Source organism: Anser brachyrhynchus (assembly GCF_964034855.1).
Source record: "Anser brachyrhynchus genome assembly, chromosome: 4".
Lineage (NCBI taxonomy): Eukaryota > Metazoa > Chordata > Aves > Anseriformes > Anatidae > Anser > Anser brachyrhynchus.
Window position 1 is genome coordinate 54,378,095 of NC_137698.1, and position 27,666 is coordinate 54,405,760.

Consider the following 27,666-nt stretch of genomic DNA (forward strand, 5'->3'; position numbering starts at 1 on the left):
ATGGCTTCCCAAGGTATGAAGTTAAGTATTTGTTAGAACTTTCACGTTTGAGAGAAATCAAAGACTTATTATGGCTGCATTTACTTCTATGAATTGATTTACGTACAAACATAAAGCAGACACACAAATAAACTGTTCTACATATAGAACCCATGGTATTACACACTATCATGACACTGCTGCGCTACACTGCAAAGCCAACTCATTTGTGCTGATATCTGAATCTGGATTTGGTTTAAAGTCCTTTGCCTACAGTCCACATCCCAACTGTTATATATGATCCCAATTGCTTCTCACAAATGCTTACAGGTGCATTTCCTTACTTACTAGGTACCTTCAACCCTTTGAGAGTCATATCAAGGCAAGTAAATAACTTGGATTTTCAAGTCTCACATCCCCACAGACCTCTCTAACTACTGAATGCCCAACACAACAGGCAAGAACCTGCAGCAGCAGCACAGGGCAAGGGGAGGCGGGCAGCGGGGAGAACAGAAAGGAAATCCTCTCCTTAAAAACACCTCCAAGAATATTAGAGCAATTAACAACTGAGCAAGGTTACAAGAAGTTGTATGCATCTTTGTCTTCATGTAATAATTTTAAACTTACTAATAACAATTGTTGCATGATTAAACATAAGAGCAACTTCTACTTACTTCCGCACTGTTTCAGTAAAGCAACAGAACTAACCATATAAGTGGGGTGGGGGGGGCAGACAGCATAAACCTTTTTCTGTTCCTATCAACCTTCATTCAGATGTCTGAATCTATAGAATATCTGGGTCAAATCTAAATATTAAAGCTATGCAAGAAAAGGGAAAAAGGCAAAAAGGGAAAAAGGGAAAAAGAATGTATGCTGGAGCACAAACTGGGAATTTCTAGAGATATTTGCTGCTGTTGATATTGCATTCCTCCCTCATACAGTTTTCTGTCTTGTCCCCAGGAAGGCATATTTGCCCACACGTGCAGAAGTGTAGCCAGGAAGCTCCTCAGTCTTTGCATACAACAATTTAATACACAAAGCAAGAACAGAGCAATAACTGCCTCTGTCTAGCTGTGTCTGATGTCCCTTGCTGAAATCGCCATCTGCACCGATGTCAGGCAGCTATGCTAAAAAGCCATGAAATCATTTCAGAAAAACAGGAGTAGTAGTCATTGGCTTCTAAGCACAGCTGGGTGCACAATCAGAGCTGGTACTGTCAGGGAAACTGCACAAGTGGGCTTTCAAAGCCAGCAAGAAGGAAGGGCTTGTGTTACTCTCATCTGTCAGAGTGCGACTTGATGGCACCCTGCATTGTTTGAATACGTTCCTGAGCTGAGCGCGGTGAGCTATCGAAGTGTCATAATGAGGCCGATCGAGATGCCAGGAACCGAGCAAACGCTCCCAGGAACCAGGCACGAGGACTTGCGGGTGCCTGTGGCTAGCTCAGGAGCGTAAGGCCTCCCTGCTAGTCAGGCTGTCCGTGCACAACACGTCCCTCCCAAGAGTCTGAGCTTTTGGCATGGTGCAGGTGCATTAGTTTTCATGTACTGAAATATGGGCATAGCTGTTGGATGCGAATGAATGATCTGTAACCAGTGTAGTGACGTCTGCCTGAGTTTGCAGTGGACTGCTACGGCAGTACCTCAAGCGTTCACATCTCAGTAGTCTGCTCATTACCAGAGCCACGGCTGGGAGAGATTTATGAGTCAAGGGTCTGTCAGCAGGGAAGTGAAATGCTGCAAAAGGCTTGCAGGAGAAGGTGAGCATCACTACAGGTTCTGAAATATCCCTTGAAGGAGCTGATAAGAGAGAAGATGGAAAGTTCCTGTTACTGCCTTGCTGAAACGGGAACCTGCACCTGAGGAAGTGTAGGCCGTAGGCACTGCAATCAGCTGGAGGGAGGCCTGGCATTACTGCGTGAAAGGCTCCAACAGCCTGCTGCAGACAAAGATTTCCCCTGTGTCGTTTTGCACGTGACTAGTCTGGCTGTTAGCAGACTGGACCCCAACCCTGGAGGTATTCAAGGCCAGGCTGGATGAGGCCGTGGGCAACGTGATCTAGAGGGTGGCATCCCTGCCCATGGCAGGGGGGGTGGAACCAGGTGATCTTTAAGGTCCCTTCCAACCCGAGCCATTGTGTGGTTCTGTGGTGCCTACCTCTCTGCTCCTCCCACTTTGGGGCAAAAAGCCTGCATGGTCCATGGGCAACTTGAGACCTCTTTAGGAGACTGAGGGCAAAGTGGCTGTGTCTACCTGCTGACATCAGTTCCCAGTCTTGTAGCTTCTGGGATCCCTCAGGACACAAATTCACGTTCAGTCCTCATCTCAAAACACAACAGGCAACAAGAACACTGAAACACCAATCTGAAAGTAAGCCCCAGTCCCTGCTCACGTGAGCATCACCTGCAAAAGTGCCTGGCTATGAGTTGTCAGCTAATGACACTAGCAATTACTGTTGTCCTGTGGAGACAAACTGAGGCAGGTTTAGCTTTTTCCTAAAACTTTCAAGGAACAAATCAGATAAACCAGACCAAAGGTAATGACTTCTTCCATCTTCAGAAACCTAACAAACCTGTAATTCCTTTCTTGCCTTCTGTAGCTTATCAGAGACTATGAGATGCAGTTTTCATCTACTTTGTTGAGTTGTGATAAAAGCACAACAGATTGGAAAAGAGAGCTTGAATACTGGTAGATTTTGCTCATAAGGTAGGTACCCCAGTGAGGTCTCTGGCAAAACAGAAAACTCGTATCTACAAAGTCAATATTGCCTGTGGCTGCTTTACCAGTGCTTCACTGAGCAAGAGATAAAAAAAAATAAATAAATTATCAGTGCTTCATCTGCCAAAGCTTGTACTTTTCAAAGATGCATTAAAAGCTCCGTGTTATACCTCCAAATTTCTACTGAGTTCTTACAGTGGACTTGGATGCAGTGAGGAGCAAACTTTTATTGTTGGCCTCATAAATTCTTCATCATCAGAAAGCCAGACTTGAAGGCCTAAGTGGCAGCTCTGGTTAATGCTACGCAGCCTACTGGAATTTCATCCACCAACCACAGCTGCCAGATGCCACATGTAATACGGACCTCTCAGGTCAGAGGTTGAGGAGACAGGTCCCTTCAGACTGGTTTGCACAGATCCACACGTGGTGAGCAAGGACAAGCAGTTTGCCCAACATCACAGAGCAAGTTAGCAGTATAACCAAGTGTTGTCCCTTCACCTTCTTGGTACTGGAGCTTACAGCCTCCTAAGAAATACATATTCACACGTTTTTGTTTTTTTTTATCAAATCATTAGTTAAGCTTTCCATCTACAGCATTTAAATCAGACTACATCTGTGTACTTGCAGATAAGATTAGAATCTAATCTTGAAATACACATCCCTTACTTTTCATGCAACACAATTCAACCTTAACATTTAAAGAGCACTGTGAAGTGACTCAGCACTCAGTACTTCAATTGAACACGCAGAGGAGTGAGATCTTGAGCAAGAGGCATCCCTTACGTACAGAGGGTAAACGCCACGCTCCTTCCGAGTTATACAACATTTGATCAACAATAACAACTACTTCCCTCCTCCCAAAGCCACTCCTCAGCAAAGACATGCAACTACAATCAAACAAGATCGTATCACTTCCTTTATGCTTTTTTCCACTTTAACAGCTAAAGTTCAAGGTATCTGATTAATGACACCAGTGAGATATACAACAGTATTTACACAAGTAAGTTTCAAAGCTATTGTAGACTACCTACAGTTGACTTACAGGATATTAGCTCAACCATACTGCTGAAAACAGACTCCAAGTTCCAGCACCTTTCATAGTATAAAACAAACAATAGCTGCAATGTTCCAGCTAAACATCTCAGGAGATCTCATTCATAAATTTCAATATGCATTCAGTGCTGCACAAGCTTCATCCTTCTGGTGTGCAAAGACAGCTGTTACCTACTTCAGTGACAACCCTGCCTGCCCAGGGAAAGAAATCTGTCCATACAGACGATTCAGGTCAGCATATTGTCCCAAACTCCTGACATCCTGCACGGGATTTTCAAATAACATGGGGCATTAGGGCACACTTCCAAATTTCTCTTAAAAGTCACCAGCTTTGGCATCCAAGGCCACAATGTGCTTTTGGAAAACTGCCAAAAACCCGCTGTTAAAACCACAGAGAGAAACACGCAAAAGTTAACTTGCATCTCTTGTCCAAAAATTACAAAACACATCATTCAAATACACCTTTAGGTAAAATTTGGAGGATGCCTAAACTTTCCAGAAACTATAAAAGCAGCTGAGTATTGATGGTGTTCAGATGGTTAACTCTTGACAGCACTTGGACCTGGAATTGCTCCAAAACACTTCACTGCAGTGGAGACATCTATAGGCAGGTGTGGAACACCATTCACCAATCTGTGGTTAACATCTTTAAATAAAAGGAAACCAAAAAGCAAACACCGTTTTCACTTTACATAACTCGACTAAGGAGCTCGGGTGGAGTGAGGGAAGCACTCTGCAAAGCCTGTTTTCTTTAAGCCACATTTCAATCCTCACCATAACAATAGCGTCAGCACTGAAAGGATGCTGCAGTGAAATACCAGTGTGCACAATGTCAAAGCTTGCAAAAGGAAACCAACAGACATGCACATTAAAAATCATTTCATCTACAGTCAAGAATGTATTCAAGGCTCAAAACCATAAGTGTTACTTACTCACACAGAAGAATGCCGTTTTCTAATCCAGAACGGAAGTCTTTCTCACCAAAACTTCTGCCTGTCACTTGCTGCAAAAAAGTAGGGGGAAACAAAAGAGTGGAATATGTTAGAAGGTGTGCTTTTCAAGAGCAATTCATAGCATACTGTTAAAGCATCTGCTGCAAATGAAACATCCAAATTTTACGGGCATTGCCGAAGAGCTAAGTTGTGTACATCAACCAGGTTCTTCGTTCCCATTTTGCTGAGCTATTTAACACATTAAACTGAGCTATTTGCTCTGGCCAGTACACTTACAGATTATAATAACAGCGCTGTTGCTTAGAGGTAAGAAAATCCAGACACAACAATGAAACCTTCTGAATGTTTTTATAATTTTATCCTAAAGCATTCTGAATTTTAGAACTACTGTATTTAGACAAACGATGTGGTTTTGCTGCTTTTTTGCACCTTATTAAAAATTTTGCGTTGGGCTTGAACTTTTGGCCTTTAACCTCTCGCCTTCACACAGTAAGCAAATCCAGCTGGAAGCACTCACATGAGTTGTGGCCCTTCAGCCACGCACCACCATACTCCTCGCCATATGAAATGACATTTCATATCATGAAGTCAACTGTGAGCATGAACACAAACTTGGAGGAAGCTCAAGTTCTGGCACATACTCATCCCTCTCAGGGGCGCTGGGACCAGGCAGTACGTTCTGCATTACCAGCTCTTAAGCTCTCCTCTTAGAGATGGACCATGAAGGAATTCCATCTAGGAATCCTAATCCTGCTTGAAGGTGCTAGATGCTAGAGGCATGACCGAAGCCCTGTGCCTGACTCACTACCATGTTGACAATGGCTTGCCACTCATCCTCAAATCATTCTCAACAGATGATGTGCTCAGCTAAAGGTATTACCACCAACAAATATGTAAAAATAGTTGTTATGTTTAGAGAGAACTGAACAGAAACAAACCAAACCAAAACAAAAGGCCTGCCTTGTTTTCAATTGTCCTCCAGGAGGTCTTCTCCTCGCCCAGCCAAAACACTGAGCGGATGCTTACAGAGTTCTCATGGCTTGCATCCAATCTTTCAGCAAGACCCTTGCTCTGGGCGTTGCTTCCACCATAGAAGAATAGTGGCTTGGGGACACATCTGTCCTCACGTACCAGTTTTCTCCTTGCTGTTCCATTCAGATACAAGACCCTTCCCTCCCAGTTTCCTGTCATAAAGACAGCAATTTATAAAAGCTGACAAGTTTGGCACTTTCCCACGGGATTAGTGGCTGTACTAGGTTCGCAAACGCCGGTTGTGGCTACACACAGCCTTAGACAGAGAACAACACTTTTTTGGAATTAAAATGCAAGTAAAAAGCATAAAACCTAATCCCCCACGTAATAGTAAGCATATTATTTTTTCAATATGAAGGAGCTTCTCCCACAAACTGGTATGACAGTTCACAAAACTTTACCCCCCCCATACTCTCAAAGTCAAAAGTCACATTTTATTCGAATGCATGAAGTAGAACAAGGCACTGGGTCACCCTCATACTCCAGTAGAAACCAGACACAGTTTGCCAGAAGGAAATGATCTCTGATCATCTAAATTATCTCTAATCATAGAGAATCACCTCTAATCTTGATCGGCTGGGACAGAGGGAAATCACAACAACATAACCATTAGCATTTGGGATGAATGATAGACTCGGCACATCAAAATTGACATTTATTTCATCCACAGAACAGAGTACGGTAATAGAAAGGAATAGGAAGAGCTATTTCGTAAAGACTTGACTCACAGGGAAAGAGCTCTGCGCAGGAAAAAAGACGACAGTCATTTTATTTCCCTCCTCAACCTAAAGCAACATCAAACGTTGTAGCTGTGGAAGTCAATCTTTTCATGTGTTTGTTGAACATCTGCATTCACCAGGGAGCAGTACCAAAACTGTGAACACAACTGAAGTAAGAATCGACCTGCCAAAAGCTCTCCCATGGGTATCGCTGTTGTCACTTCTGGTGTAGGAAGGCTGCATACATAATATCTGGCTGCACGAATAACATCATGAAATGCAAATGCACAGCTGGAACAACAATTCATCTAATAAGAGGTACAACAAGAACTGACAGCAGGTGAGGAAAGACAGGAAGGTCTAGAAACAGTGCGTGTCTGTTTAAAAAGGAACTGGAAGTAAATGAGGCATGGAAAGGTTTGTGCCTATTCTAGATGCTCCAGCTGCAGAAGGAAGCATTCATCAGCTACAAGTCTCCTGATTTAGCCAATTAAAATGTACGAAAAGTGCATCAGAGAAAGGCTAGAAACTAAAAATACGACTGAAGATGACATTATAAATGTCAAAGATAAAAAAAAGTGTGCAGAGAGGAGCAAGCAGCTGTACCCATTTTTTCCAAGAGGAACTTAGAGCTCAGTTTCTTGGCACATGAACACAGGTATATGCATGCTTACACATGGAAAATACATGTTTAATCACGGTATCACAAAACCATTGTGTGTTTCACAGGCCTATGTTATGAATATGATCTGAGCACTGTTCTGTGCCCACCGGTTCATCTTCTTACATATCTGGGAACTAGCCTCCATTGACTGCTGGACAATACTCCGAAAACACTGGCATACAGAGGGTAGTGTTTATGCTGCTGCTTCTGTGCTTTATTGCCCAGCTTCATTGGACAAAACAAAGCTGTAAATCTGCAGCCAGGTGCAGAAAACTGGAAAGCGGGGGGAGCAGATTTCTATCCCATCAGCTTTCGTACTACAGAGAAGTGGTATTCAGACCTGAGCCATGTCACAGGTACGGACAACACATTTTGGCTGTCCAGGAGAAAGCAAGGTATACTGAAGAGTTACCTGTTCACTTCTGTAGTGTCAGCACACTGTAGTTTACTGTAGCACAGGGGCCCAACAGTTACAGCTAAGCATCTTTAAGGAAAAACACAGCTGTATCCTGCTAATGATTTCTAAAAAAACAAAAACAAAAAAAAAAACTGCCACTTCTTCAATGTTTTGTAAAGCTGATAGGAAAAGAGTTGTCTTTCCATGTCGTACTGCAATACAAAAATAGAGAACAGAAGTGAAACACAAAGTTTCACTAATTATAAACACAATTTATTATTGTGTTTCATTTACGTAAGAAGGAATTGATTTTTATTCATCATCTGGATGATATTTTCTTCTCTAAAAAGCTGCAAACGTCTTCATCCAGGGCAATTATTTCGCTGCCGGATGTGTCTCTCAGTTTCACTACCACTTAGCAACCCAGAAAACTAAAGCTAAAATGAGTAATAAAAGGAGTTTTAGGAGACTAAACCACAGCACACTGACTCTCCATCACAAACTTGTGGCAACAGCTCTGATATGTATTTATACACAGCAACACTTCTTCTATGCAGTATTGTTGCTGATTAACTCCTTTGTTCCTCGCAGTTATGCATGCCACTACATCTATGTCATCACGCGTGGCTGTCCTCCAGCCACTAACCAGTGCCATATTACACAACCCTATTTTCACCAAGCGTCAGTTCGCTTTGTTTTCCTTGCATTTTGTGTTGCTGCTGGTGCTTCACGAGATGCAGCTTGCAAAGCCTCTGGTGGAAAAACAGCTTAAGGGCATGAAAAAGAAAAGGTGACAAATTAGTGAGCAGATGCTGTCCTCAGGTGAAATTTATCTCAGCCAACAAGATACAAGTAGATGAATAAACATTAGGCCATCAGGGACAACACTTTGAGAACAGCTAGCCTGATTTGCTGGATGCACATCTGAAAATAGCACGTAAAGCAGCGAACAAAAATATAGACACAGCAGGGAGAGGTCTTTGCTACCCATTACGCATTTTGGAGGGCTTGTGAAGCATGGCAGCAAAAAAAGGGAAGATTTTCCAGAAGTTTGGTAGGCTGTTCATTTCTTTGTATATCAGTACACTGAATTTCAATGTTTGCAATCACTTTGCAATCCCACATCAATTTTTACTTAAACGAAAAAGTCCACTCTGCTACAAAACTAGAAAACGTACTGCCTGTACTTCAGGGAGATGTAAAAGTAAGGCTTAACCCATAATAATCACATGTATGTAAATAGGAAGCACTGGATCATATAAGCAGCAGGCAGCACAAGCCACCAAAAGATGATGTAGGACAGTTTTTAGGCCATCGGGATTGGGCACTTCTAGAGTAACAAACTCCTACTTCCCCACTTCCAAAATTACATTTCAGCTAATAACACAAATATGCCAATTAAATTCCTTTTTCACATAGCACAGAAAAGAGATTTCTGAACTAAGCAACACTGATGAGGCTGAAGTCTGCTTTACGTTGGTGGGCAAGAACTGCAGCGAACTGCCATGGCAGCGCAGCAGGACTGGGAGAGCCTTCACTGGATCCTGCGTTTGATGCTTTTACAGCGGAAGGATTTAAACTCTCTAATTTCTAACAATATAAGCCAGTTCTGAACACTCATATTGCAAATATTAGAAAGCCAGAAACTAGCACAGAAACATGAAGACTACATTAATGGAGTTTACTGAAAGCAACAAGCCCTGGTCCTGGCGTATCTGTCTTCCAGAAAAGCCGAATGATGACAAGCATTCTGCACAAAGCTTTGCAAGGTGTTACAGCGTTGAGGTAATTCACTATTAAAATCAGTAAAAGGGTGAACAACGTAAGTATCTTCGGTGTGAACTTCTGTTATCAAGGACAAAAACAGTGTGGGCTCAGATTGCCTGATGTGGCCAGCAATGAACCACCTGAAATTTTTGTGCTGCAGAGCTTGAAAATGTAAAGAATGCATGGGAGGAAGGGGAGAGATTTCACACTTGGGTAGCAAGATTAATCTGTAAAGAAAGCACTTAATATTATTTATCTTTCGATCTTCCACACGGTGGTTCTTTAACTTCAAGTGCAATTTGCAAAGTTAACTAGCCATGCTGAAGTCTCCTTTGTTCTCCTTTCCCTCCTGCTGTTTACCCTCATCCTGTTCTTTGAAGTGACACAGAGCTGACTTGCTCTTTATCACACTTCATAGGAACTCCATTTTTCCTTGGCAACAATAGCATAAAACATAGGATATCATATTCCCTCTGTTTGCTCTAGAATCCCTTCTGCCGCTACCACACTGTCGGCTGGGTTAGCTGACAGTTTGGTGTCAACATGTAGCACGGGAGAACGATGCCACTGACACAAACGTGCCCCCAGCCCCTTTGGTGGACCCAATTCTTAGTCCTCACACGGAATGACTTCTTTGCTACAGGATGATAATCAGCACCTTTTCCATGAAGCGAGAGACAACTAAAAGCCACAACAGCTGATTTTTTCATGCCCTGTGCCTAGTTCAGTGAGCAAACAATACTAAGAATGGACACGTATTTATATTTAATGTATATGCTAAAAAGAACAGATCCCGTTCATTTAGCAAACCTGTCAAAGAAAATACAGATCGAGGAGCAAAAATAATTGCACCGAACTCCCGCTCCATCCCCATTCCTCCTATTAAACATTTTTTTCCCCGAGAGGAAGACAACAGAGCTCCACTTACACCCCAGACAAATCACAAGGCCACAGAGCAGCATCGCGTTGTTGACTCGGCCTGGAGCTTAGCGGGCTGCTGACAATCCCCCCTCGCTGCTTCGTAACTCACCAACGGAGAGAAGAGATCGGCCTCCGAGCACCTGCACTATAGCTCTGCCTGCTGAACAGCCAAGAAACGTGGAGGGAAGACGACTGCAGGCAGGGGAGGCTTATTGCTGCTGATAAAGCACAGGCATCACGATTCCCCTTTAACGCACCACGGCCATCAGCAACTATTACCTACCCAAAGCTTTAAAGTTAAATCTGGGAAGGTTTTGCTCTCACTAATCCTGCCCGTCACCAGAGCTTTCCACATGAAAATTCTGCACTGGTAACGGCAGTATTATACATATGGTGTTGCCATACATTGTTTGGATTTATGATCACACAGAGCCGCGCGCGTCTCTGCCAGGACATCTGGTAGTATAATCCCAGCTGGCTGGCAAACTGCTAAGGAGTGTTAAAATTTCACGATAGAGTAAATCAGCCTTCTTTTTAATCTCCCCTCCCTAACTCTGTTTGTATACATGCCCAGGTGCGCTGCCAAACGTAGCAGCCTTCCCTTAGGGGCAGGGTGGGACAGAAAACATTTCATTAAAGGCTGAACGTTTTGTGGAGAGCAAGGAGCAGCGAGAATGAACTTAAAAGCAACTTCCATCAGGCTTCTCTTGGCTGCAGTGCAATTCCCAAAAGCTTCACCTAGCAGCAGGTCATCTGTTACATCAAATTTATATTTGACAGTCAGTAAATTGCTAATGCATCGTTGTCTTACGGGTAACCAGCTTCTTATCTGTACTTCAAGCAGTATTGTCAAAATTAGATACCAGATGACAGACATGACAGGACACCCCAAGATACCTGGTTTCAATCAGTGGTTCAGTTTAGGGTTCTTTTTATTACTTAAAAGAAGAAAAAATAAGGCATCTACAGGAAAAACTTATTTCCTGTGTTGTGGGATCCATCATTTCTTTCTTAGTTTTAACATGAATTACAGAAAGGGGGTTGCAGGCTCTTGCACATAGATTTACCAGTCAGATGTTTGTCATTTATCCCCCTCCTTTATTTGGGAGAAAAAGGAGGAATGAAGTGTTATTTCACGGAAATAATTTCTATTTGATGGTAGCATAATGATATGTTCTTTAGCTCTGTACTGTTTTCTTTAAACACGCAACCCCACGCAGGTCAGAGGAGCAGAGATCGGGAGGAGCACGTACCACGTAGACCCAACAAGTGCAACACACACACGACAGCAGTGCGGGATGCACCTCCTTGATCCGAGGCCCTCATTTAAGCTAATCCTGGCCGTTCCCACAGAGCCTGGCCTCACTCCACTTCAACGTCTGGAGGAGTCATCTTTTTGGCGGCCGACTAGGTAAATTGAATCCCCTTTCACCACTGCACAGCCCATTCCACTTCAGGGTGAACCAGTCCTTCCTGGAAGCTCCTAGCTGCACCTTTGAAGGGAAAAGGAGCAGATGACTAATAATTACTAGCTCTCATGAACACCTTCCAGGCTTACCTTTCCCCAAGGTCTTGTTATTTTCTTACCCAACCAGGCTAAACAGTCTGCTCACTGAAAAACGAAAGGCTGATAGAAGTTACTATGAATTTTCCAGCTTCTTTATTATGATTCCCTAGGACTGGCCACGTACAAACACCTGCACTGCCTTGCTACTGTCCCTCTTTCAATGCATGCAGAAAGAAGTCTGTACAGTGAGCTACTCTCCAAAGCAAGAGCTATTGATTTAGCCTTTATCGTTTCCCTAGTGTGATGTTTCTTAAAGGTGGAATTGGTTCTGATAGAGAGAGAACTCAAGCTCTGGCTGCTGAACTGAGTGTATTTGGCAGCCTAAAACGCCAGTCTCACTTTTTTTTTTTAAATAAAGTTTAAGCTTTTTTAGAAAATGCCTGAAGAATTTTTCCTTTGCCTCAGGTTGATTACACTTGCAACTATCCAACGAAACGAGAAATCAGGTTTCTGGGCATCGCTGAAAGGGCGAGGAGCTAACAGACAAAACTCAAACCCACTCCAATCCACTGTAACGCCCTTTTCCGCCTGCGGCATCTCACAGGAGCAAATTCACAGACACTTGAAAAACCACTCCTCCAAAATGTATGCTACATTGCATCATTTACATGTTGAAACCGAAACAGCTGCTAATAAAACCCTCTATTTTCTCTCCTCCAGCTTTAGAGAATTTAGGGCTTTAAACACTTCCGATTCAGGACTGTGTGTCAACTAATTACAGCTGCAGAGACAGAGCTAAAACACAAGTAGCAGCTTCCTCACTGAGCTCAACATCTTGTCTCTGCCTCAAAGCAATGAAGAGATCAACAGCTCTGTAGGAGATGAAAGGATCGCTGCAGTGCCCAGATTTGTTAATCGCCCCTTCACAGTGCTCTAACCTATTTTATATTATCACTGCATTTATGTGTTACAAAACCATTCTGCTACTTCTTTTTGGACAAGCAGGTTTTTGACACCAGTGCATTGCTTTGTGTCGGGAACGTGCATCTTGGCAGACAACTTCAAGACTGCACGCACTTAAAGCTGGACAGGGACAGGAACACGAGAAGCTGCAAGTACAGAGGCCCAACACCAGAAGCACTTCAGCCTGTCATTAACCTCTGTCAACAGACAGACTACCAGAGCTCGGTAATTACCGAGCAGTCGCATTGAAAAATGTCTGCCAGGAGACACCAGCTTCCCTTTTTCAAGAAATCAGATGTTCACCTGAGCCAACCATTACCGAATTTAACCAACCATTTACAGATGACACTTTATGTCTTTAGGTCTCAGAGGAGCCTCCCAATTGCCACTGATGAGCATCACTAGGCACCAGTCTACCTTGAAGCTTTTAAATTTAAAGTCATATCAAGACAATTCCATATGTAAAGTGTCCCCTTTACAGTCTGTAATTTAAATATATATATAAAAGTACAGCTTAGCGAGACATTTTAAGGTCTGACCTCATTCTCTTGACAATAGGCCTGGAAGCCCAGAGCAAGCAAAGCAAGAAACTAACTGGGAAATAAGTCATTTTATATTGACAGCGCTGAAAAGCTTAGCTTTATCTACTGCCAGTGTACTGCAAAACACTGGTCCTTCCAAAGAAAAGGGAAAGGGGAAAAACAACACTTCTGAGAGCAGGATCTGAGCTCCTTGGACGTTCCCTCCAAACTCTGGGTCATCACTTGGCAGGATCTCCAGCAGGAACAGAGCTGCGTGCCATAACTTTTCAGTCACTTGCAAACAAAAACACAGAACTACCAGCTTCTAAACAGGAAAAAATGTGCGTTTCAAAAACCGTGGAATGCAGAAAAACGATCCACTTTCCTGCAGAAAGAAGGCTGACCTTAATTCAGCCATACAATTTCAAGGCCTTCATTAGTAGCACTTTGGAAGTAGGTTTGTTATTAAGCTAAGTGTGCTTTTGTTCCTGCCTCTATAGAGACGAGCTAAGGGAAAGCATTTAGGCTCTGAAAGCTTTTCCAGCTAAGCCAGTTTTTAGACGCCATTTGGCCACCGAGCAAGGGTGGAGCTACGTTCCCTGTGCTGTGGGGAGCAGCGAGGGCCTGCTGCTCCCTCAGGGCACGCAGCAACGGGGGGGGGGGGGGGGGGGGGGGGGGCAGCGCAGGCCGTGTCCTCCCCAAGGGGGCCTGAGCATAACGGGCAAAGCCAGGTGTCGTAACTAGGCCCATCTGCAGCACCTGACGTGGCAAATCGATGAACTGGGTCTGGGGTACACGCATGGAGTCCAGTCAGGAGCAAAAGGGGATGGGGCCAGAGACAGGACTGCGGCCACAGCCACAGTGTGGATCTAAAGTTCATCCAGAAAAAGACACACAGAAGTCAGTGAGCATTCAGTGAAACCCTGAGCCATTCTTCAGAAAGCAAAACACGGCCCTAAGTCGGGCTGCACTAAGAGTGGATGCTTCAGGTTCGACAGAGAGGGGCTAGAGCCAGAGGGCTTGCCCTGCAAGTGCCACCTCCATGCCCAGCTACTCCGCATCTCCAGGTGCTAGCAGAGATGGTACTACTGCAATCCCCAGGCAGTAATTGGTTCTCAAAGACCCTCTGATTCACTTTACCTATCATATGGCAATAGAAAAATTCCTTTCTTCTCTCCTCACACCCTATATGAAAACTGGAGAGGATGACACAACCACAAAGAGAATGCCGCCATAAGGGAAGAAGCAAAAATTAGAAAGTAAAGGAATAGAACGGTATGGTGAAACAGAACAGCCATTTCTCTCCAAAGTTCAATGGCATTACAATCCAAATGGAAAGCCTACTGCAGCCTCTAGTCAAGAAACCTGTTTTTTCTGTTCTCAAATCTGCTCCATGCCTCCAGTGTCCTACACCCCGAGAAGCCCTGCAGAAGGAAATGACAGCTGCCATTACGGCTCCAGACTAGAGAAACAGTTAAGAACAGCTAGAATCAACTCATGTTTTTGAGCAAGTGTCTTTCAAAGTGAATGTGATTCATCAGTAGACTAGGCTGCCTTAAATAGAAAATAAAGTACTTTAAGATTTCAAATGACGAGTGCTCTTCAAAATGCACTTCCTAGCGCAGTGGCCAGCTTAGACAAAACTAAGAAAGAGAGCCTCTTTTTTCCCCTCTTCTGCAACATTTACTTCTCTCTCCTCCTCTTCCCAACCCCCCTAAAATTACTTTTTTCCCAGCTGAAGACCATTTAGACCTATCTTTCAGCAGATTGCTCCCACAGGAGATGGCCATCTTGCAGTGTGTAATGAGCACTAGAATTGAAAGACATTTTTCATTCATCCTGTTTAGCTGGAATAGGGCAGCTCCACGTAGATACTGATAGGGTTTTCTGGTAAATGTAAGTCATAAATCAGTATTGTTGTCCCCCTGCAATGATAAACACACCACTTAGAGATCGAGAGCATCAAATCAAGATCCATTTACAAGGCTGCCCCTGAGATACAAAACGGCAATGCTTCGCAGGGTAGATTGCTGCTATTTTCTCCCCTGCTGCTCCAGATACAGGGAGTCTTTGTTTGGAGGACACTGAGACCAGAGCGAGAAAGGGAGGAGGATTGATGATGCTTACAACAATAACAAACACTGCTCTTTTCTATGGCGAGAACACCTGCTGCCTCCATCAGTTCAGGCTCATCCATTATGCAGCACGCCAGCAGCGACGGCTCCAGAAGCACCGAGGCCACCACAAACCTGACCGAGGAGCAAGGAACGGATCGAGCTGCCTCGTGTTATCAAACAAACAGGCTACCCGAGCACTCAGTCTCTTCCCTGTTTAGTGCTGTGTGAAACGAATACTAGGAAGAATTAGATTAAGCATCTGGTTCAAATACAGACAGAGGAATAAATGAAATTGCCTTCAACAAAGTTTGTCAATTTAGCCTTGTAGTAAATAAATTCCTGAAGAGAGAAGAAAACCCAGCAACTATTTTAATTGCTGTTACTTTTATTTTTACTCTTAGTGGAAACCATGTAAGGTCTTAAATGAATCGAAAGGAATGTAATTATTTCACTGCAATGCTTTAGTAGTGGAAAAGGAGCCTATTAAAAACATGCTTAACATTTCCAATCTAAACACTAAGAACTACAAGTCTCAAAACATTTGCTACCTTTCTACAATTCCAAAAATCTTTGGAGTTGGCCACCTTCCCGCCAGACATCAGGCTTGTCCCACGAACATTTTCATGCTTCTCCCACACCATCACCTCCAGAGGTAACTCCAATGCTACAATAAACCTGCAGCATTGTCAGGACCCAACATTGAAAGGTATCTTTATATGGTAAGTGCTAGAAAGCAAAGCACTTTTCAGAATTAATTCACAACTTTCAGCTGTCAAAAAGAAAGGAAAAAGCATGACTGATTAAAGTTCTTTGTCCCCAGATTGGTTTTCCAAATACCTCCGGAAATTCCCATCCAGACAGCAACCTTCCCCAAATCTGAAATAAAAAAACACCTAAGGATCTTGGAACTATTCATTAATACATTCCTCATAGAACTATATAAAAAGGAAAATAAAATTTCTTTAAGTTACTTTACTACTTTGATTAAATCAGACTGTTTTCAACTTTCACATGTTATTCAAATAGCTGATTAAATTAAAGATGAATAAATATCATCAACTTTATTCCTAGTAAAAAGCACAAGGGTATTGACAACATTATGTGGCACTCTTCAGTAGTATTTCACTTCCAAATGTGGAGGAGCATTACTGTTTTACAAACGGCAAAATGAGCCAGAACTGTTCACAGAGGGTCAGAGCAATTAATAACCTCACCTGCCAGAGCAGGAATCCCTGTCTCATCTACAAGCACAATTATATACAACATTCAGAAAGATTAAAAAAAAAAAAAAAAAGAGAGAGAAAAAAAAAGAAGAAAAAGAAACCAAGACTACTACACATTTAAGTAATACAGATATTCTGTGTATCAGCCAACATTTTTTGGACAACTGCAAAACATTCTTTTGGGAAGGCGTTCACTTATAGGAAATCGTATTTCTCTCCCCTTGTACTTTATTGTGAAAAGGTATTTGCATGACAGCAGGAGCTTTGTTGTTCAGTTCATATGCTCATATAGTCTGTTCAATCCTGCCCGTTTGTAAGTGCACCAAAGCCACATTAAAATCTAAAATACCCCTTGTGATGTTTTAAAAGCCAAAACTCAAGAAGAATTCGAAGCTTCTTTCTCTCTGGCTAAAATTAAAATTTTCTCTCCTAACCAGCTGACTCTGATAGGTGCCAATTCTAAACCCCTTGTTCTAAATATTGCCCAGCTTAGGCTGCAAGAAGCAGTCACCTGTGGCAAGCTACCAGGAACGCTGTCTGATAACAACCCGTCATCTGGAATTAAGGGCAAGAGTTTAAGACTTTACATGAGAAGGGGAAAAAAAAAAACACATAATATTCCTGATTTCATGAAAACATCCACTTACAGAGAAAGACAATACACTTTCTGAAGTGTTTCTGAATGCACCTCCTAGCTTTTCAGTCCAAGGCTATGAGCAGAATATGAAAGTGTTTACATGGAGCTGGAGAAGCCACTGGAAAACCAATGTTACCTTGCCAAGACTGATCTGCTGATACTCTTGCAGCCACCACCTGACTTATCTATGCCAGTTAATCTGTCTTAAAAGCTAATTTTTCTTCTGGTATCAATCCTGCCATTACTGTTTTGGTACATGACGAGAGGCACCAGGTATCTGAGCTGGCTCTTTTTAGCCAAGACAGGAATACCAGCATACTCTCCAACCATCTGTTTTTATCATCCGCTGCAAAGGTTGGCCAAATAATTGTAAGTCCAGCACATTTGTAGCCTTTTGCACACTCTGCACTCTGACTCCACACTTTAGAGAACTGCTAGAGGTTTTCTCCCTGTTGGTTTGAAGCGATATTTCCTTATACTCACCCCTCTTTGCCTTCTATAATAAGATCTTTACCCGTCATTAATAAAAGCAGGTATTTTTCCCTCAGCCACACAACAGCAGTGGGTACAAACATTTAATAAACCAAACACCTACATGGGAGCAAAGGAATTTAATAAAGGCATGTTAAAAGAGAGAAAGATAATCCTGCTGCTGCTTCGCATGGTGGATAGCTGGAAAGGTGTAAACAGGAGGGAAGGGAGGGCAAGCAGGGCTAGGTGCCTTCATTTCATGGTGTTGCATCACATCCGTTTTGTGCTTATCACTTTCAGCTGAAGTCTGGGCATGAACTTTCTCTGCTCCCTCAAAGTTTGACTTGGGCTAAAACAAGAGGAGACATGAGGATAAAAATGAAGTTGCAGACAGAAAAGTACTTTAGCCATTAGGAGCTACACACAAATCCTTTTGATGCAGGTTATCTCCTGACAGAGAAGCACAGCTGCTGAGTCCAAAAATTACAAAACCGATGTTTGTCCAAACATTAGCAACACAAGAAGAGGGCTCACAACATTTATTCTAGTTGTTTCTTTTCTATCTTCATGAGCTGACACTGTAAAACTACTCAAGGCACTTGCATTAATACAAATTAAGCAGGATAACTAAACTATGTCTCAAGAGTTAGTTGTGTCTTCTTACTGCTTATCCGAAGAACCACTATATAATGGAACTAAATTGGATGTCTATTAACATGAAAATACAGATTCAACATCAGAAAAAAATAATAATATTTTTGTACATTTCACATCCAAACCACAAGCCAGCAAACACTAGAATTTTCTCCAAGACTAATAAAAGTAAGTTACTTTGTGGTCTTTGGTTACTGGTCTAAAACCAGATATATTACTTTAAAACTTTGTTTTTACGTAGCAGGGCTTACAATTTAAACCAGACAGCAAATGAAAATGAAAAATTGGACAACTGAAACCTGTTTTTGAATACTGTTTAGCACACCCTCCATCTAGGTTTGAATTGCTTCTTGAACTGCTCCACAAAACCACATCCTGTCCTGATTCAGTTGTGCCATTTTCTCCCTCATCCTCTAAAGCTTAGTGCCATACGAGAAAACTGCTTGGGCCGCTTTTGAGGGACCTGAAGCAAGATTCGGCAGAGACAAGCTGCAGAGTAATTACATCAACACCACAGATTTTCACATTTTAGTGGCATTCTTTTTGGCACTTCAGATAACAATGTTCATTTCCAGCTTTGTGCAGGAGGAGGAGGAGAAGGAATGGCCCTGTCTAAAGCCAAAGTTAAGAAGTGATATTGAACAGGCAAACTGAATAAAAAATACGCTTGTCCCTTGCTACATCACCAACAGATGGTAATGGCTTTTGCAGAGCTCTTAAGTAAAAGCAGGCCATTACCCCTAGGTGCCCAAATCTGCCGTTTGCTTTTTCTATAACAATTTGCGAGATAACCTTTTAGAAGCTGAGCAAGCTGAGCAGAGGTGTTTACTAACATGAAAGGTAAGGTCTTTTTAAAGACTTGTCCAGGGAAAGTCGATGAAACACACGACAACAGAGCACCCATAAACTCCTGTGGGTGATTTACTCTGATGAAATAAACCACATGTGGAAAATGAGGGAGAAAAACCCACAAATATAAACAACAGAAAACCAAGCTGATGCATTCAGGTGAGCTGTCACAATGCTGCATGAAGGGGATGAAACTAAAGGAGCATAGACAATGTTTATTTTTTATGCTTAATGTTAGCTCACAGTCCTTTCATCTTCACTGATTCCTTTCAAACACCTCCGGTTTGCTGCTGCCCCTCCCGTACCATCTCTCCTCTCAGTGCTGACCATGTTGCTGTTACAGTCACAACAGCACATTTACACCGATTTACCCAGTTTTGTACGCGAAGAGTAAGAAAAAGTATTTCCACTCAGGAGCAGAAACTAACGTCTAGCTAAATATCCCTTGAGCTTCTAGTTCAGTTTCTCATTCATCTTCAGTTAGGCGTGTATTATTTGATCCAAAGGCAGTAATAACCATCCCAACAGCTATTCAGATTAGTGTAAACTAAGCCACTCAGCTCTTGACAGGGAACTAGCTTTGCCTGAACCAGCTCAGCTCTGTGCAGGTCTTTCTGTACTAGAGTTGGAGAAGGTGCTACTGCCCGCAGCTAGCAACTCCCGTGCAGTCCAAGAAGGCTGAGCTTTGCTTCTTCTGTAAGTGCCCTCAGATAAACAAAATCCTTTCTTTGTTCCTTCCCCTTGTTTAACAGGAGTGACCAGATGGGAAAAATCAACCAAAGGTTTTCCTGATTATATCAATTTTATTATGAACAGCTGTTTTGCTCCTACTCATCGCTGTATCTTACACAACTTCTCAATGGCCTTATGCACACAATCATTTTTGCATTTATCTACAATCTATTATTTTTGTAACTATCCCTATAAAAGGCTTTTAAATCTTCATACTGTAGATGTGCATTCATTCAACAGCTACACACATCCAACATTTCACCAGATTAGAGGATCTTTCCAGCTAACACATTTTACAGGTTTTATCAGTTTGCAAATGCACAGAGCAACCTCACAGGGACTAACACTTACATGTCTCACAATCAAAACAAACAAAATCATCAGTCCTTAGAAGATATTTAGTAAACAAAACAAGGTGTGTGCTGACTGCAGTATTAACATAAACAAATGCCACTAAAATTATTTTTCCCATACTTCAGAAGTCAGCACTATCTCCAGATTCTCAGGAAGACAGCACAGCTTGAATCCCTGCTCGGTTGCCTTAATGACAGGTGATCAGTTTCTAATAAGGGACTCAACGCTAGTACCTTGCAGAATGACAAAAATCGTAATTTGACAAAGTCACAGAACAAGATACTCATGAGGCTGTTTGTAATTAGCTTGAGAAAAAAATAAAATAAGAAACATCAGCAGTAAACCTGCCAGCTCTTTGGCTAACTGCAACCCCAGAGAGTAGGAGGGAGATGAGAAATACTGGCACCAGCTCCCAGTAAAGGCTGAGGGTGTGAGAGGAGAGGAAGTGGAAAGGGAAAGGGCAATGGTTTCGCAGCCCGTTCCACCACTATCGTCTGCAAACTATCTATACGCGTTAGTGAAACAATTAGATTACGCTGCTAACAAACCTAGCAGCCTGCATTCATGTCTCTGATGTGTGTGCACTGAACAGGTCCGGATGCACATCGGCACACAGCTGGCTTGAATCAAACACACGTCTCATTGGTATCAGTGGCTGCCACCTCTCAGCTGTGTTAAATAATGATAATTACAAACATTCTGTATTATTTTCATATTCGCTCGATCTTTAAAAAATTGGGTGGCAAATAAAGCAAAAAATTCTGATGAAGTTGATTGGTTTTGAACATTGAGCATAACCCACACAGAATATTTTTGAAGGAAGCTGCAAAATAAAAACAAATTTAAATTTTAAAAATGTGTTTGGAAACATTTCAGCTGTTTTTCTTTTTAGTATTTCCCATGTAACTATTTGTGGTTTGCTAGGAATTTTTTAATATTCATTTGATTCAACAAACAGATGCCAAAGCTTCATCTCAAGATTCTGCTTAAGAGTTTAATTTATTTTTGAAAAGGAGCTAATAGGCTTTAAATATCTAACTCTTCTTCAGAAAACATCCCAGAGACAAAAACCAGCCAAAGGTCAGACTTGCTAAACACGTATCTATGAAATTCAGATTAAAACAATGCTTCCTGCAACCAATACTTTTTCTGTTTCCCACTGGGCTCAAAATTCAGTCTTCTTGCATTGGGACAGAGGGCAAAAATTCTGTTCTGTAAGTAAAGTGTAGAAATACCCAGCTGTGCAACTTGTAATCCACACAGAGCCACACCAAATGCATGCGTGCTGCGGATAAGCTATTCCCCCCTCCCGTGGCCCAGCTACTCATATAGCCAAGGCATGAGATAAAAGCAGCTATCTGATGCAGTAGTTGGGAAACAGGGAATTCCCTGACACTCTCCGCCCTAGCCAGGTGCATGCACCTGCACCACAGCAGCCCTCTCGGTCACTGTTCAGCCACCTCAGCTCAGCCCTGCGTCCTGCTGGATGGAGACCTTGGCCACATCGCCACCGCTGCTGCTGCCGCTCCTTTTCCCAGCTGCTGGAAAACACTTCGCGGTCACTCCCAGGCTGACTGTGAGGGTCCTCAGTGAATTCCTGAGAAATGTGAAACCCAGCAGGAGGAAAAGGCCAAGCACGACTACTAAAACAAGTTCTCCTGGAGTTGTGACACTTAAAGGCAGGTACCGGTCCCACTTGCTGCTCAACCACCAGCTGTTCAGCTGAGACAAAAAAACCTCAACAAATCAAATGCATTGTACAAACCCAGCAACTGGGCCAGGAATATCTCTCTTTCTCTCTCTCTCTTCATATGCAGACTTTTTTATGAATGTTATCTTTGAGGTTAGCTATTTAATCAGTATATTGTTTTATAAAGCAATGCACCTCTCACCAGCCTTTAAAATCTAATTATTTTTGTGGACCAGTCTCTCACCTAATACAGTTACTTTGCACAAATAAGGGCACCCAATTTGAAGGCGTAGGTACTTGTATATTAGAGATGGAAGCACTTTTTTACAGCAAAAAACTGCACACAACTGTCAGATTATTAGGACACACACACACAAGGATCAGGCTTATAGTTCCGTAACAGCAGATCAATATTTCCTCAAATGTGCTCTTCATTAAAAATAAGTAACATCTGAAAATTGAGTATTTATCCATATGTTCCCTACAACTACACAAACAAATAAAAAAGCTTTCTGTACATTTAGAGCTAAAATTTCTTTCTCTGTATAGAATATGATGATTATTTTGTTGTAAGAAGATCATGTGCAGCTCAAAACAACCTAATCTTAGTTTCTCAGGCTCCCACTGGTCATTCAGAAAAAAATAAATAAAAAGCACGTGAACAGCACAAAATACATTTCATGCACCGATTTGCATCTGCTATCTCAGTTACTCTTTCCAGAGATGAGCTCTTCTCCCCTTCCCAAGCCAAAACCAAAGAGACGGCACCTTGTTAACCTGCGTTAACTTGGCAATAATGCCCGAGGTGCGGCCTGCTGGGCTTGGTACCGACCGATGAGGAGAACTCACCCTGTGAGTTGGTGCTGGTGCCCAGTGCTGCTTGACCCAAGGCAGACGACAAGCATCAGGGATCTGCCTCCACCTGTATACTTGGAGAAGCTCAGCCGTCCCTTTCTCCTCCTCCTTCCCAGCCTCCCCAAGGACCGGCGATCAAGCACCAGAACCACGTGCTCTGACACAGGAGTGTGTGACATCAGAAAGGTCATTCCATTAGCAGTGTGCCCCGGTGGCCAAGAAGGCCAACGGCATCCTGGCTTGTATCAGAAATAGTGTGGCCAGCAGGAGCAGGGAGGTGATCGTCCCCCTGTACTCTGCTCTGGTGAGGCCGCACCTCAAGTACTGTGTTCAGTTTTGGGCCCTTCACTACAAGAAGGACATTGAGGTCCTGGAGCGTGTCCAGAGAAGGGCTACGAAGCTGGTGAGGGGCCTGGAACATGAGTCCTGTGAGGAGCGGCTGAGGGAGCTGGGGGTGTTTAGTCTGGAGAAGAGGAGGCTCAGGGGAGACCTCAGTGTTCTCTACAGCTACACGAAAGGAAGGTGTGGGGAGCTGGGGGTCGGCCTCTTCTCACAGATAACTAGTGATAAGACTAGAGGGAATGGCCTCAAGTTGTGCCAGGGGAGGTTTAGGTTAGAAATTTGGAAACATTTCTCCTCAGAAAGAGTAGTCACGCATTGGAACAGGTTGGCCAGGTGGAGTCACTTGTCCATGGGGGTGTTCAAGAAAAGGTTGGACCTGGCACTTAGGGACATTGTTTAGTGGGTGACATTGGTGGTAGGGGGATGGTTGGACCAGATGATCTTGGAGGTCTTTTCCAACCTTAGTGATTCTATCATTCTAAGAAAGCAGCTTTTAAAAACTGAAATATGTGTAAGTTGCTGTCTCTTTCCCTCTGCCCCTCGATATATGTTTAGAGGTTGAATTTCACTGGTCTGTGCTTCCAACTGAAGTCACAAAAACCCTGCAGTTACAAACTCCATGATACGGGAGAACAGTCCTTATGGCTAAAGAAAACAAGGCTACGCACCTGTTCACAGAGGAAACGTCTGCCTATGCAGTCTGTTCATTCTAGATCAGACAAAACGCAACCACATAAAGACATATCTACAATTTCAGTGACTGCATGAAGTCTCATTGTACTGTTCATCTTGAAAAGATAACTAATCCTACCACATTTAAGGCAGAGTAACTGATATCCATTCAAGTGTCCTTAGTCCTCTCCTCCTTATCTTAGACTGTTGTTGGGTTGGTTTTTTGTTTTGTTTTGTTTTGGTTTTGTTTTTTTTTTACATTTTCATCTTATTTTTTCTCACTGATGTGATTTCAGGGATTTATGATACCACAAATATTGCTGGAAGACAAGCCAGCACTTAATCCACTCACATCCATTTAACACTAGCTCTCACAAATTCGTGATGGTGGCTGTCTGTCTGATAGTGCTCCTTAGCAGAGACATACCAAGTAGTCAGATGCAGACTATGAAAGCCATAGGCTAATTTACAATTCCAAGCAAAGAATAACTGTCTTTGCACCATCCTCTCAAACTATCAGGTTAGTAAATGTACTTTTTGCAACCAATTTCACACAATTTGTGTGTTGACAGTCTTTTTGTTCCATTACTAGGTGTACACAGTGTAAAAGACTTTGGAACTTCACATCTCACACACAAGGTCTCAGCCTGGCTGGGCACACCCTGTCCTCTCCAAAACATTTAATGTAGAAGACAGCACTGCAATATGTACTCTGTCACCATCATCCTGCTTTTCACGCTACGAAGCAAAGCTAAAAGGATTAGGGGATTTTGGCAAGATGCCGAGTTACCTAGGACTCATGAACTGTGGTATTTATTTCCTCAACAGCAGTATAAAAGGAATAAAGCTATGCTAGAAGGGCATTTTCATCTTTCTGAGCCTCCTTCATTAATGAAATTAATCATCCTTTATAGTAGGGTACAATGCCAGCTGCTCTTGCCAATATGGTACAAGGTAGGGACATGACTTTAAAAGTCCGTGACCCTCCACATCTAGCACTTTGTCATTATTCAAAGGGCATCCATCTCATCCCTTCACCATGCAGACTGGGGGCGGGGGGAATGCGTTGCTCTTTTCTTCTGTGTTAGAGACTTTTCTGCTGGAGGAATGCTAAAGAAATGCCATTGTTCTCATCAAGCACTCCGTCACATCATTCTCTTAGACAAAGTCAATCTTGTACTTCTGCCTTAGCTTGCAGAGTAAACACTAGCACATCTCAGGTGAGGGTGCCTTCTAAAACATGCAAGTCTCTGCAAAATGATGGAATTGATTCTGAGTAAGTCGGGTTCATTCTGTATTACACATTTGTACTAGAACTCTGCTGATGCATATAAAGGACAAGCCATATTTCTTGTAAAAGACTTGTCATTTGGCATGTAGCACCAACTGCTTTATTCAGTTTCCTCCAATTAGCAGAGTTATTTTCTATCCAATTAAAAGAACAGGGTGCATTTAGTCTATGGACCATTCTAGCACACCAAACAAAAGTCTTTTGTGATCAGTGAGAAAATTCACAGAGAATGCATACGGCATAATCATTTTGCATTATGTGTGAAATTCCACATCATTAACCCCTTAAGAAGCAAATCTTCCACACAGCTCCTCCATCCGTAGCTTCAGACAGGTCTTTCTGATCCACACTAAAAGCAAATTGGCTCATCATCTAACGCAGCCACTTGCACACTGGGGAAACAAAAGCAAAGAGAGGTCTGTGTGTGTGTGGTAGGCAAGAATCACACGCTGGGAGACAAAAGCACAGTTGTGAGGCACCAAATGCTGTTTTTAGAACTTACAGTGGCAACAAGTAAACATGAAACATAAAGGAAAAGGTAACTTCACCCCTCAACAATCAAAAGCCAGCTGACCAGCCACTGAAAAGTCTTGCCCTGTGAAGAGTCAGGAAATGAACTGTTTATAAGGCTATCATCCACAAGCAGAAGAAATTGAAAAGAAAGCCCCCTTGAAACATAGTTTCACAATCAGTCAATCAATCAATCAATATAATCTGAATTGAAATGGTGTGCAATCGATTTTTACACATACCTAGTATCTTTAATGGCTGTATATTTTCAATTATATATCTGAGGTGGACTATTTCTGTTTTCGCATTGGAACTAGTGCTAATAATGCTATAATGAGTCTGGGGCCAAGATGTCCCCTCTTCCTACATGGCAATGGCAATAGCCTATGTATACACTTGTGAGTTCTGTTTTGCTGTCAGTTTTTTTTCATTCTTTATCAGAAGAATCCCATGGCAATGCTCACTTCCAAACTACCACCTCACCCAGAGAAAAGTTTTCTACTCTTAATCATTCAGTCTCCTGTTACTGCGACTGAAGAGCTATGTGATAATACTGAAGAGTGAGGTACATTTGGAACTGGGAGAATTATTTAAGTCAAAAGACAATGCTAGCACAGGAACAAGCAGGTATACATCAGTCATAGCTGCATCTAGGTTGAAAATAAGTGTTTCTAACCATGGAAGTATTCAAATGCTACTCAGCAAGACCTTCATAACCACATTGCTTCACTGTTCATTATTACTTTTAAGATAGAGTTTGACCATATAGAATTATATGGTCAATTATATTATATTATATTATATTATATTATATTATATTATATTATATTATATTATATTATATTATATATATTATGTTTATAGAATTATATGCCCCAGTTGCCTGTAACAGTGAGGGTTTCCACACATCATCTTCTCTAGTCCTGTATCCTAAGGCTTCTGTGCTGCAGTAGGTGTCCTATTTTCCCAAAACTATCCTAGCACTGACAGCAGACAAGATTTTGGCCGCATCCACAAACAATAAACTTCTTCTCACAACAGCTCTCTTCTGTGTGCCTCTTTCAGCTGAATTCAGCTTTTTTAATATCTTCATCTTTTTCCTGCTACAATCATGTACGCAATCTCTGAAGTGCAATATTTTTTCACTATTTTTTCAATATTTTTTTCACTATTTTTATAAATATTTTTTTTCACTATTTTTTCAATATTTTTTCAATATTTTTCCCACTTTCACCAGTGGGATTTCAAGACAGGAATATGGAGAACCTAATCCCAGTGCAAGTGTAACTGAGTGAGGATACCGTGCTAGAATTCTACAGTTCTTGTGCTACAATTACGTTGTGAAGCACAGTCAACTCCACTGTAGAAGAAGGCCTTTCAGGTTTGATACGCTAAGAATATGACCGATCCCCCCAAATGACAAGCAACAGTTATTTTTGTTCTTGAGCAGCTTTATTTCACATAACTGCCCAAGGGCACTGAAATGTTTAAAAAGGGTGAAAACTCAAAACAAAGAATTAACAAAGCTGTTTTCAGTACCATGTTTAGATATCGTGCAGTAAGCCTGGAGTGATGCCACACAACAAACAAGATCAATACTGAACAGCTGCTCTTGTGCACTGAAGGGCATCTTGGGCACTGAAAGAAACAGAGACTGCTGGAGAAAGTCTGCGGTCATGTAAGTAAGGATCACAACTTATGCTGCATCTTAGAAATAAGACTGGAAAGGTCACCTAAATACCAACACCAACTTTTGAGTGCTTATCTTCAAACTGCCTCTACATTTTAAAAACTATTTTTATTACAATTCATGTACGAATACTGAATATTAGCCCTCAGAGGAATGTAGTAGCTGTGACATCTTATTGTCATGTCCACAAGCAAATATTGCTGGATCTTGTTTGAACCATAGTAGAATTTGCACACAGAAATCTAAAGTTTTGTTTTTATTTCTGTTTTAGCTGCTATCATGCCCAGAAATTCAATAAGCCCTAACAACTGCAAGCTAAATTAGGAAAATGATTAATTCTTTGTACTGTCTTTGAGGGCAGTTCCTAAACAGTTCCCCAAACTTTT

General features: G+C 42.2%; 1 protein-coding gene across 1 annotated transcript in view; it reads right to left on the minus strand.

Moving 5' to 3' along the window:
- LIMCH1 (LIM and calponin homology domains 1) overlaps nucleotides 1-27,666 on the minus strand; it is a 175,596-nt gene that overhangs the window by 105,068 nt on the left and 42,862 nt on the right. The window contains exon 2 of the mRNA XM_080589355.1: nucleotides 4,682-4,752. Coding sequence (XP_080445481.1) covers nucleotides 4,682-4,752 — 71 coding nt within the window. The remainder of the gene's footprint in view (nucleotides 1-4,681; nucleotides 4,753-27,666) is intronic.